This window comes from Kogia breviceps, chromosome 17 (assembly GCF_026419965.1).
Source record: "Kogia breviceps isolate mKogBre1 chromosome 17, mKogBre1 haplotype 1, whole genome shotgun sequence".
Classification (NCBI taxonomy): domain Eukaryota; kingdom Metazoa; phylum Chordata; class Mammalia; order Artiodactyla; family Physeteridae; genus Kogia; species Kogia breviceps.
The window spans coordinates 14,706,073-14,719,042 of NC_081326.1; the positions used below are offsets into that span (position 1 = coordinate 14,706,073).

The window sequence follows — 12,970 nt, forward strand, 5'->3', positions numbered from 1 at the left end:
AATAATACACAAATCCTAACAAAGATTAACCGCCAGGCTGTTGGCCGTGATCTCCCCTACAGAGTGGAGTATAAAAGGCTTCATAATGGCTCACGATGGTTGTTTTTGTTCTGCGGGCCAGTGTTTGTCTAACTTCTGTGTTCCAGAAGGTTGAGATTGATGGGCTCAAATCCATACGAGTGACATGACTTACAAAACTAACAGACTCACGCTGCTCTGGGATGGGATGAGTTTACCACGTCTAGAGTCCACTGAATAGATTATTCTATGAAAATCGTGCCTTTGAACAAATAAGATAAATGAAAATTACCTTGTAGATAACTTTTACAAGATCCATTGCTGTGAATGACTTTTCAGAGTTCTCCTGAAACAATGTAAGAATTTGCTGTTCTCGGATATTTCTGTGAGAAATGTATTGTAGAATTTTAGCTTCGGCATTATGGATTACTGGGCCATGTCCTGCATCAGAATAATTACAAAAATGATTTCAACCAGATGAAAAATTTTAAGTACAACTGAAGTTAATTTACTCTCTTTAAAAATATTTCATATAGCATATTGAAAAATACACGAGAAATAAGAATTATCTGGAAAACTATACAGGTAATAAGAGATTTAAAAATTACATATAATGCCCCAAAACATTAGATAATTATATCAAAATCTATATAAGATATTATTGTGTTCATTAAAAGTTAGAAAATAAAAATTTAACAGTAAGAATACAGCAATAAAAACAGTAACCACAACAGTATTAATAGGTAATATTTACAGTGTTCGTTATCTGTCAGACGTTGCTCTAAATGCTGAATATACCTTATTCTTACAAGAAGCCCATGAAGTAGGTATTGATACTTTTATTATCCTCTTTGTACAGCAGAAACTGAGGCATAGGGAGGGTAAATAATCTGCCTACAGTTACACAGCTAAGAAGGGGTGGAGCTGGGATTCTGATTCAGGAGCTTTTAACCACTCTGTGCTATTAACCACTATGCTTATCAAAGATTGAAAAGGGGAATGTAAAAGGTAGCTTCATGTAAGTCACCAAGACCTATTAAAAATTCACAAGAACCACAAGAGACCTTTAAGAATCTTATGTATAGGCTAGCAATTCAGAAATGTTGATAACCCAGGTAAAGTTATATTGGAATTTACTTGCTCTTTAAGACAGTGAAAATGAACATATCACACAAATCTGCAAGAGGGTTGAGAACAAAATACCAGAAGCAGACAAACCTGTTAGGTAAAGAGCATGGGCTTTAGGATACCAACTATCATTTACTAGCTGTGTGGCTGGGACAGTCTATGAATCTCCCGAGTTTATTTCTTCAGCTACCTGCTTCTCTGGGTTTTGGTGAGGACAGCTCTGTGAAGGTCCCTGCACAGTACCTGGCGGGTAGGGTAGCAGGCTTTAATATATGGTGGCTACGGCTATAGACCGTCATTGACATATGAGCTCCTGCTGTGCCAATAAGCCAGTTCACTGGATTCACTAAAGCCAACACTCCAAGAACCTGCACCGGGCAGCCTCTCATTAGCTTTATTCCAATGTGGGTGCATCAAATGTCTACTGTCTTCTCTTTCAAAAGAGCTGTCATCCTCCACTCCTTTTATGTCACAAAATTAATCCAAATGCCCAGCCTCACTGTATGTTTCCTATCCCCTCAGCAGTGGGAACTCATGAGAGAATATGAAGGTACTGAAGACACTGTATTTACAGATCTTTCCATGGCTCTTTGGTTAGGAACAAGTTGGAAGGACTTAAAAAATTAAGTAATCGAGTCTCTTTTTCCTTCTGGGGGCCTCTTGTTGGGTACTGTATCTTTCTTAGCTTTCAGGATGGAGGAGAGATTCGTATTGTAAAGCAGGGCAGTGACAGCTATAGTGATATATTAACAACAGGTTTCTTTTTCTGGAGAATGGAAATAAATACACAATTTTACAGTTGACATAGAAGCTACTGATATTTCCATCAATGAGTTAAAAAACTAAAGCTCAGACATCAAATGTTACCCAAGGTTGGTTACATGGCTAAAATGTAGTCCACAACAGAAATCAAGTTAACAAAACGGAAGATAGCTTACGGAATGAAAACATTTTTCTTGTTCCAGTAAGTTTATTGCATTTAACAGTTCTATTAATAGCTGTGCAGATGTTAAAAAATAACCCTCATATCTTTTAAGTAAGTTATTAATACAACTCTTGGTCTTCTTTTTCATTGTATTGCTAGACAAGACTTAGGGGTGTAATTTAGAAAGAAGCAATTTATATGCATCTCTTCAAGGCTGAAACCACAAAGAACACACACAGACAAACCAAAATGAATCTTCCTCATCATTTGACACAAATGGTTTGCTAGATTAATAATATTACCCACCTGGATATATAACTTGAGCTTTGATTTTTAATAACTCTTTTAGGGAGCTCATATAATCATAGAGGTCTTCAAATATGGTTGTGCCTTCCCCTAGGATGCAATCTCCAGAAAAGAGAGCATTTTCCTCTTCTAAAAGTAGGGCCATATGATCATCAGTGTGGCCAGGTGTGTATATAACTCTGGTTGAAAGAGGAAAGAAGAAACAGTAACAATTATGAACTCTTAGGCTTAGAAGAAATTTTGAGAAGTCAATTATTTTCTGTCTTTCTCTCTGGACAAGACACGAATAAATGATGTCACTACGTTTTAAAAATAGCTCCTTTTTCTCTTTTGGCCCACTGCAAATTATCATCAGAAAATTCTCCCCTTTAGCTAAATCAAAATTCTCACTCTGAAGTGCAAATTTAATACTTTTGCCACGTCTTCTTTCTTATTTTGTAAGTAACAAGTACTGATTACAACAAATTTGGAAAACAGAAAAGGAAAGCAGTTGAAGGAGATAAAAATCACCAATCATTCCACTACTCAGATAGTGCTCTTATTATTTAAGAACACATTTTATTCAAATCTATATATGTATGTATGTATGTATGTATGTGTATATACATACACACACACTTTATGGTAAGACCATGAGAAGAAAGTGCTTTCATATGTTGCTGGTGGGAGTGAAAAAATGGTAGAGCCCGTATGGAGGGGAATCTGGCATTTTCTAGCAAAATTACACATGCATTAATCCTTTGACCTATCAATCCCACTGCTAAAATTTACCCTGAAAAATACACCTTTACAAATACAAAAAAATACATACAACTTATTCATTACATTATTTGTAATGACAAAATATTAGGAACAACACAGATGTCCACCCATAGGGCACTATGGATAAAGTATGGTACATCCACACAATGGAATACTATGCAGCCATCAAAGAGAATGAAAAGATCTCTATGAACTGAGATGAAGTAATTTGCGGGATATACTGTCAAGTGATAAAAAGCAAAACACAAAAGAGTGTTCGTAGTATGCTCTTTTGTATCAGAAAGATGGGGGAATAAAAACATGTATGTATATTAATTCCTTATATTTGGAAAAAGAGTCAGGGAGGATAAATAAAAACGTATGAATATAGCTGCCTATGCGGGGTAGGCAGGTGGCGTGTCGGGAATAGAGATGCAAGCAAGACTTCTCTGATTAGAACTTTTAAAAAGTTTTAACTTTTTTTTTTTGATTTGTATGTGTGTGTATTTTATTATATATTAGTCTCTTAAATCAAATAGAAAACAAAAAGTGGAGCTACAAACCAAAGTTACGATAGTACTAGCTTTTCTCATCACCCGTCTATCTAATTTTACCAGAGGTCTTTATTTCTTCATAAGGCTTTGAGTTACTGTCCAGGGTCCTTGACTCCAACCTGAAGAACTCCCTGTGGCAGGCAGGTCTGGTGGTTAAGAACTCTCTCAACTCTTGATTAACTGAGAATGTCTTGGTTTCTCCCTCATTTTCAAAGGAAAGTTTTGCTAGATATAGGATTCTTGGTTGACAGTTTCTTTCCTTCAACACTTCAAGTACATTGAGCCATGCCATCTGGCCTCCGAGGCGCCTGATGAGAAATCTGCTCACGACCTTCCTGGCAAATCTTCTCTCAGCTTCATAGACTTTCATAACGTACCTTATCGTGTCTTACGCAACAGAACATTTTGTATGGTATCGTGAAGTCAGTTAAGTTGAAACATTATTTTGAGACCAGAATTTAAGGAAAAGGAATTGAATATTTCAAGTGTAGACATTATGAGGTCTTTGAAATTATTACACATTTTCAAACTAGAAATAAAAAGGCCACTGAAGTATCCTACAGATTTTAAATTATAACAAAGTGAATACCAATAGCGAATAACACAAGTAAAGAAAAATTTCTTTGGGATCCTTTTTCCTAAGCGTAAAGGGGCCTTGAACTCAAAAAGTGAGAAAACCACTGTGGCTTACCCAGAGCTGCGATGGGTCCATTTCTAGCTCTGACCTCACAGTGCACCACTGTGATGAACTTCACAGAAGCCCTATAATAGAGCCCAGCCGGGCCCAGGTTTTTGGTCCTTGGAGCCCAGGAGCCTGCTTTTGGTTACCTGACGGCCATGGACCCACAGTTAGCTTGTGTTTTCCTTGTTCCTGCCATTTTGTTGATTTTTTTTCCCCTCTTTTCTCTACTCTTAGCACTGTTAGTACCGTTAGCATCGTTAGTTAGGAGAGTTAGCTTTGGTGGTTAGGTCAGGAGGATGCAGGGCCTCACAGCCAACTGTGCTGCCAAGGAGGCCCATATTGGTGATTATGAGATCCTCCACACCATCGGCGAAGGCACCTACGCTAAAGTGAAGCTGGCCCGGCACATTCTGACCGGGACACAGGTGGCTGTCAAGATCATTAAGAAAAGGCGTCAGAGCCTCCCAAATTTCCAGGAGCTACTTTGGCGGGAAGTGCACAGTATGAAGGCTCTGAATCACCCAAATATCGTAAAACTGGTGGGGGTGACCGACACAGAGGAGAAGATGTTTTTAATAATGGAACACCTCAGTGGGGGGGACATGTACAGCTACTTAACCAAACATGGCCGTATGACAGAGGCAGAGGCCCGAGGCCCGTTCCAGCAGCTGGTCTCCGCTCTGCAACACTGCCACCAGAGGGGCATCGTGCACCGGGACCTGAAGCCACCGAACCTCCTCTTTGATGCCAACATGAACATCAAGCTTACAGACTTTGGCCTCAGCAAGAAGTGTGAGGCCAGCGGGACACTGGACACGCTTTGCGGCACAATCCCGTATGCTGCCCCGGAAGTCTTGCAGGGGCAGAGCTACAGAGGCCCTGCGGTGGACGTGTGGAGCCTGGGAGTAGTGCTCTACTTCATGGTAACTGGGTCCTGGCCCTTTATGGGAAAAGACTTTCGGGAGCTGCGGGAGCAAATCTTGAAAGGGCGATACTCCATCCCAACCTACCTCTCTTCAGAGATACAGAGTCTCTTACAAAAAATGATCGTCCTCAACCCCAGTGACAGAGGCACCTTGCCTGACCTCATGAGGCACCCGTGGGTGAATATGGGCCAGAAGAAGCCACTCCAGCCACCCCATGAAGAGGACCCGGAGGTGACAGGGATGAGGACTCTGGACTTGACGTGGGACAAGATCCAGGACCCGGGAGAAGGCAGTGTGAGCCCCAAGAAACCAACGGTGGGGTCCTCCATCATAGCTGCAAGGTGCTTCTCTTCCGGGGACCTCAGTGGCAATGAACTTGAGCCTTTTCCAAGCCCTGAGTTGTCCACCCTGGAAACCGGGCGGCTCCACCAGGGAGAAAATGTGCAGCTTCAGGAAGACCAGCAGGCAGGGCAGAAGACCAGTGAGGCTGCCTGTCCCCCAGCCAGCCTGGAGTCGAGGACTGCCACCCTCAGCCCAGCCCACTGGTGTGGCCCTGGGGCGTCCCCCTCCACCAGCAGCAGGACTGGAGCCCCAGAGGGAACCAGCTGCCCCCTGGGTGTGTCCAACACTGGAAGGTCCTCCCATGCTGCACAGCCTGAGAGTACGTCCTCATCCGTTCGCTCTGGCCACAGCCCCAAAAAGCAAGGGGTGGCTAGGAGAATCTGGAACTCTATACTCCAACATCTTTGTTGCAAGCTGCCCAGGATGAGGCGTCACAATAAAGTGAGCCCATCTGAACCCCGCGAGTGACCGAGGCAGGAAGGTCAGGCCGTCGCGCTCCCTGGGACCCAGTCCAGTGGAAGATGAGTGTGTTCTCTGCACGGCCTTCAAAAGCATCGTATCCAAGACTCTGGCCAGCTCAGAGGATGGTCTGGAGCAGCCCGGGCGACTGAAAGAGAGGCCACCGTGGCTGCAGGTCCGCCCCTCAACCCCCACCTGGGTGAAACTTCAGAGACTGGACTGTCATTCCTGGGGCACGTCTCCCCTCCCCCACTCTTCTGTCTTCCGTGTTGGTGGGGGAGGGGGATAGTTCTTGTTCCAAGAGCTCCTTGGTTCTTCCAGTTCCAGTTAATAAACTCGATGCTCCACAAAGATGTCTCACACTCTGCTTTGCATCGTCCCTGCACAGAACTGGGGCTGGTTCCCTGGTTCAATAAGCCCTTGAACACACGGGTGACTGGAGCAGGGTCTTCTTCCCCGAGGCCTCTCTCTGGGGGCACATGCTCTCGGAGGCATCACCTGCACAGTCCCATTGGCTCTCGTGCGCTTACAGGTCACTTGCCGACCGTGGAATCCTTCACTGCAGGACACAGCACTCTGACCATGTGCCCGTCAACCACCTGGTCTTTTGTCGCAGAACCTCCTGTATTTCGGGGCTCCCCAATCCGCTCCTTGCCACTTCAGAACAGTTTCCCAGCATTATCTGCGATGCTATGTCCCAAGCTTGAAGTCCTCAGAGTGTCCAAAGCCTCACCCGTCTATGGCACTTGTAAACACCACACTTCCCTGCTCTGGAGAGAAGTAAAGGTGAGAACCATCCGGGTCCTCCAAGCCCGTGCTCCAGTCAGACACTTGCTTTCCTTGCTCACAATTTGGATTCACTTGGGATTCAGTCTCTCTCTCTGCTCTTTCTTCTAGCACTTGAGAAGTAAAAAGAGTTCCTGTGAGTGCATCAATCTGTTCTAAAACATTCTTGAGGTGAGAACAGGCCTCTGTGGGGTGAATTTCAGTTCCACTCTCAAGAGATCTATCGTATTAATCACTAAAACTGGACCAATGTCTTCGAGCCAGGCTTGTCGCAGAACTGCCTGTGTCTTTTGCATAATGCAGTGAAATGGCACTGGATTTCATACTGATCCCTCGGACCTGTTCATCCTCTCTGCTGTCCATGTATGTACCTTAACTTCCCTGCCAGGCGACTGCAGATGATGCCATTGCTAGATATAAGATAGTCGGCCAGAGAGGTTTTTCCATGGTCAACATGAGCCAAAACACAGATATTCCTGACGTTAGCCGTGTTTTTCCGGAGTCGAATCCTCTTATCCAAACCATTGAGCCCCACGGTCACTTATTTCCGGTGACACAGCGGTACTTGCGGAGTTTACTCATCCTTCCGGATCGGCCGTTCGCGATGCATCACAAAGCTCGCGGGGGCTGGGTGCACAGTGACACCTGGAACTCTGCCCCGTCCTCTGTACTCGGGCATTATTTCTCCAGGTCAGTGATTACATACTGGAAGGGTCTTATGCAGGAGGGAGAGAAGATGCCGACATCTCTCTCTTCTGCTCGATCTTTTCCCAAGCCTCTCCTATCACTCCCACTTGCTTTCACTGCAGGTGAAACACCCAGCTTCCCGACTAAATTTGGGGGTCACGTGCAGGTGCAGTGAATGTCTTCCATTCCTCTCCACATGGCTGCTGCCGACCAGCCAGCCCGGCTCGGACCCCAGCGTGCGGCCACACCACGCGCGTCGCAGGCGCCCAGACCTCCGCGTCCACCATACGCCCGCCCGCGCGCCGGGGGCGGGGCTGAGGACGCACGACCTTTGACCCGCCCCCAGAAGTTTTAACTTTTAAGCTATGTAAATTTTTAATATGCTAAACATGAAATTAAATAAAAAGAAAAATAAAACCTTAACACTGAATACCAAGTGTATATCTTACTGTATACTAGATAACATAGCCACAGTAATTAATTCAAATAAGTTTCCAATCCAACACTAAAATAATAAATAAATACAACACTAAGACATCCCTAATAGAATAGATCTTAAGATTTAAAAAGCTGCAAAGGTATCTTGAACTTTACTTAATAGGCTTATTGTTGGCAGTGTCATTGATTACTGTGTTTCTGAAATGAAACTGTTCACTGTATGACAGTCCAGGCAAGTAAATAAATTGATGTGGAGAACCCAGGTTCTCACCGCGGGATAAGGGAAAAGTATATATGAAATGATGGCATTAAGGTTTGGGTTTTTTTTTTTTTTTAACATCTTTATTGGAGTATAATTGCTTTATTTACAATGGTTGTGTTAGTTTCTGCTTTATAACAGCGTGAATCAGTTATACATATACATATGTCCCCATATCTCTTCCCTCTTGCGTCTCCCTCCCTTGGGTTGCTTTTTATTGGCATTGAGGAAGCATGACTTCATCATTTCATTGTTTTTCTAGCTCTGTCTATAATGAGGCCCAGAAGCAATGATACTGCAGTAGTAATGAGCACACCTCACACTCAGTTCTTTGTTTCTAAATACCATTTCCCACTCTTAAGAAACCAGGGCTTCCTACAGACATAGCTGGCTCCAGGTCTTAGGCAGGGAAAGTAAAATGTGACATTGAGGCACTCTGTGTCAGATAGTAAGGAAGTGCTCAAAGATTAAGGGAGCTACATCTCAAGGACAAAGCAGCACTGAATTTAAAAAATACGTATAAGTTCGGAGTAATAACTCAAGAAAGGAGGGGAGAATCTCTTCTTTAAGAGGAATGGCAGCAAATAAAGAAAAAAAAAAGTAAGTGGAAGAAATAATAGAATAAAAGTCACAGTTTTGCCACCTTCAGTGTATTAACTGATTAAGGCAAGTATCATCAATAGATGCTAAAAAACCACTGGATGAAAGATTGTTGGGAAGCAGGACATTCACAAAATCTCAAATAATCAGATTACGAATTTTAAGGGGAAAGTAACCTTGACCATGAAGAGAGCTGGGGTCATCATGCGAACCAAGCGACCAAACTTCATACCATCCCCACTGCCCGCAACCACCCTTCTGTCTCTCTGCGTTTGGTTTTTACACATTCCACGTATGAGATCATACAGTATTTGTCTTTCTCGGTCTGACGTATTTCACTTAGCGTAAGGCCCTTGTCAAGATCTGCCCATGTTGTTGCAAATGGCAGGATTTCCTTCTTTCTTATGGCTCAATAATATTCATATATATTACATACATATATATATATATATATATACACAGCACAACTTTTTTAAAAAAATATTTATTTAGGCTGTGCGGGGTCTTAGTTGCAGCACACGGAATCTTCGTTGTGCATGCGGACTCCTTAGTTGCGGCATGCATGCGGGATCTCGTTCCCTGACGAGGGATCAAACCTGGGCCCCCTACACTGGGAGCACAGAGTCTTACCCACTGGACCACCATTCATCTGTCAATAGACACTGAGGTTGTTTCCATGTCTTGGCTGTTATGAATAGTACTGTGATGAACACGGGGTACAGATATCCCCTCAACAGAATGATTTCGTTTCCTTTGGATATGTACCCAGAAGTGGAGTTGCTGGATCATATGCTTTTAAGGATATATATTTTTGGATTCTTTGCATATTTATATCTTAAAACTGTCATGTAGCTTTAATACCCGATTTTTGAATTTTTTGCTCACTATATTGTATTTTCCTACATCATTAAATATTTTTCTAAAACATGATTTTTAATGCTTGCAGAGTATTTCACTATATGCGTGTAAAGTTTCCTATTGTGGGCAGTTTTCCTCCACCAGTAACACTGAACGAGCATCCTTAAAAATGGTGCTTTTGTTATTTTTTGATTTGGTCTCAGAGTTTTTTTTTTAAACAGAGTAGTCTTCCTGTTTACATTGCCCTTCTCTCCTCCTTCCTCCATAATGCATATGTCTTACTCACTTCGGTCATTAACATGCAAGATTTCTGGTTTTTCGACTTCCTTGCTGTCACTTTAGGTTCTATGGACTGCATTTTCTTTCGTCTTTTTTTTTCCTAGTGATTTGTAAGCTACATACACTTAAGGAGATGTAAGAAGACTGGGCAAATGAACTTCTCTTAATGTCAGTTTTTCACTGAAATGTGAATAGCAGGTGTCTGAAAGGACTGCTGGGAGATTTAAGACAAGCATTTGAGTGCTGAGCATAGTATGTGGCACAAAGTTACCTGCTTAGTAAATGGTAAATATTTTATTTTAGTAGTGGTTATCTAAAAGTTTAAAAGAAACATTATTTTTTCTTTCTTGTTAAAAATTTTAAGAACAAAGCAGGGGCTTCCCTGGGGGCACACTGGTGAAGAATCTGCCTGCCAATGCAGGGGACATGGGTTTGAGCCCTGGTCCGGGAAGATCCCACATGCTGCGGAGCAACTAAGCCTCTGCACCACAACTATGGAGCGTGTACTCTAGAGCCCACGACAACTACTGAAGCCTGTGCGCCTAGAGCCCGTGCTCTGCAACAAGAGGAGCCACGGCAATGAGAAGCCCGCACACTGCAGCAAAGAGTAGCCACCGCTCGCTGCAACTAGAGAAAGCCCGCTCACAGCAATGAAGACCCAATGCAGACAAAAATACATAAATGAAATAAATTTATATATAAAAAAAGAACAAAGTGGTTTTCATTGATTTCACCCTATATAAGATAAAAAATTTAACATACTTTTATTTCCTTTGTCCTCTCCTCCAACTTTGTTTTTGTTGATAAATAAAACTATGATAATAAATACTTTTAAAGCATGACAAATATTTTTATTTCAATAATTCCTATATATATTTACATGAAGTTTTGTTTTATGTTTTTTTTTTTTTTTTTCTTTGCCTGCGTTGTGCAGCGGGTGGGATCTTAGTCCCCCAAGCAGGGATTGAACCTGTGCCCCTGCAGTGGAAGCCCAGTCTTAACTACTGGACTGCCAGGGAATTTCCTACATGAAGGCTTATGACTATACCAATAATAAGCCATATAAAGAACTAAGTCTAGGGGGCTTCCCTGGTGGCGCAGTGGTTAAGAATCCGCCTGCCAATGCAGGGGACACAGGTTCAAGCCCTGGTCCGGGAAGATCCCACATGCCGTGGAGCAACTAAGCCCGTGTGCCACAACTACTGAGCCTGTGCCCTAGAGCCTGTAAGCCACAACTACTGAGCCTGTGTGCCACAACTACTGAAGCCCTCGTGCCTAGAGCCCGTGTTCTGAAACAAGAGAAGCCACTGCAATGAGAAGTCGACGCACTGCAACAAAGAGTAGCCCCCGCTTGCCACCACTAGAGAAAACTGGTGTGCAGCAACGAGGACCCAACACAGCCAAAAAAACAACAAACAAACAAAAAAACAAAACAAAACTAAGTAATTTGTTCTGCAGAACTCTTGATTTCTCAGCCACATACGGACAACCCTCTGTACTGGTCATTTTTTTCTGTTATTACTCCTATACTTTGAATTTTACTTCTATTATTGCAGGTTTCACATTGTTTACTTGTTTGTTTACCATTCTACCTAAGGCTATGAACTCCTAAAAGACAGGACTCCTGTCATATTCTCATCTTTATATTCCCAGTGCATAGTACTTAGTCGTAGCTAATATTAATATATTGCTTTCCACGTGCCAGGCACTGACTTCAGGGATTTACAGGCATTACACACTTAATCCTTCTCCTAGTATGGGGTGGGTAGCATTAATCTCTCCATTTCACATTCTTTTTACATTCTACATAATCAAATCACAGGAGACAGCAATAAATGTCTGATGGAATAAGGTTTAAATTCTATTTTATTTAGCTTGAGAGGTTAATTATCCTTTTTTTTTTTTTTCCTATTCTAAATAGTATTGGATTTTTATGTGCTTGGAATACTTTAAATAAATTTTCTCAATGACGGATTTTTTGGGGGGAAGACAGGGCAAATGTAATTGCATGTTTGGATTTACTATTTAGGAACTGAAAGTGTGTTTCTGGTTAAAGACTGGGTTGAACACCTGCATCTCTTCTTTTCCTCCTAAAACATCAATAAAATTACCATAAAGGGATATTTGAAAAATGGCATAAATCCACAGGGGTGAGGAGAATGGACCATATCAACAAAATTTTAGAAGCTGGAAAGAAGACAGATGAGTGAGAAGTGACTTATCAGACATGAAAATACTGAAGTCTGCACTGGCAGTGGTGAAAGCTGAGACCCAAGCAGACTTCCACTGCAGAATTCTCCAGTCTCAGGACGTGGGGCACCAGGAATGCAGAAGCAGAGGGTGAAGCGGGGAGCAGAGGCCAAAACAAGGATTGGCTGAGAGTGTATGTAACAAACATTCAGATCTTCAGATTCTCTTCCCGTTTTGAGTAGCTTGACAAGCACCCCAACCCCACTAAGGCAAAAAACTGGAGATTTAATCTTTGTAGAGGGTAACACACAGGCACAGATAGAGGTAGTGACATCATCCTGAAAACAGGAAGACTGTGTGACTATACGCAGATCCCCAAGCCTTCTTCCCACACTCAGCTCCTGTAATGCTGGCAGCCAGGCCTTTATCCAACATGAAGATTAGAAGTCTTTTCTGGGAATTTTACCAGCTCAGGAAGAAAGACTCTAAGGATTCCAATATTGGAGGTTCCCCAACGAAACAATTCATCTAGAGGACCCTGCGGTGAGGCTCACGACCTACAGAAGCCCTCCTCACATTTTCAGAGCTCCAAAATAGCTCTGAGGTCTCCCTTAGAGGACATCAGTAAATACCATATCACTGTGCATCTGAAGAAAGCCTTTCACACTGAGGAGAGAAAATAAAAACAAACTAGTTTGTAGGCCACAAATTATGAGGAAGAAAATTTCCAAAAAACCCCACAAACCTCCCCTCGATAGCCCCAAGAAAAATAGCTCCACAAAAAACTGTAAT

General features: G+C 42.6%; 1 protein-coding gene across 5 annotated transcripts in view; it reads right to left on the reverse strand.

The window, feature by feature from the left end:
* LOC131743672 (endoribonuclease LACTB2) overlaps positions 1 to 12,970 on the reverse strand; it is a 46,844-nt gene that overhangs the window by 14,815 nt on the left and 19,059 nt on the right. For all 5 annotated transcript variants that reach the window (XM_067017579.1, XM_059042557.2, XM_059042556.2 and 2 more), the window contains 2 exons: positions 2,378 to 2,556; positions 311 to 459 (listed from right to left, as the gene is read on the reverse strand). In XM_067017579.1, the coding sequence (XP_066873680.1) occupies positions 311 to 459; positions 2,378 to 2,556 (328 nt within the window). The remainder of the gene's footprint in view (positions 1 to 310; positions 460 to 2,377; positions 2,557 to 12,970) is intronic.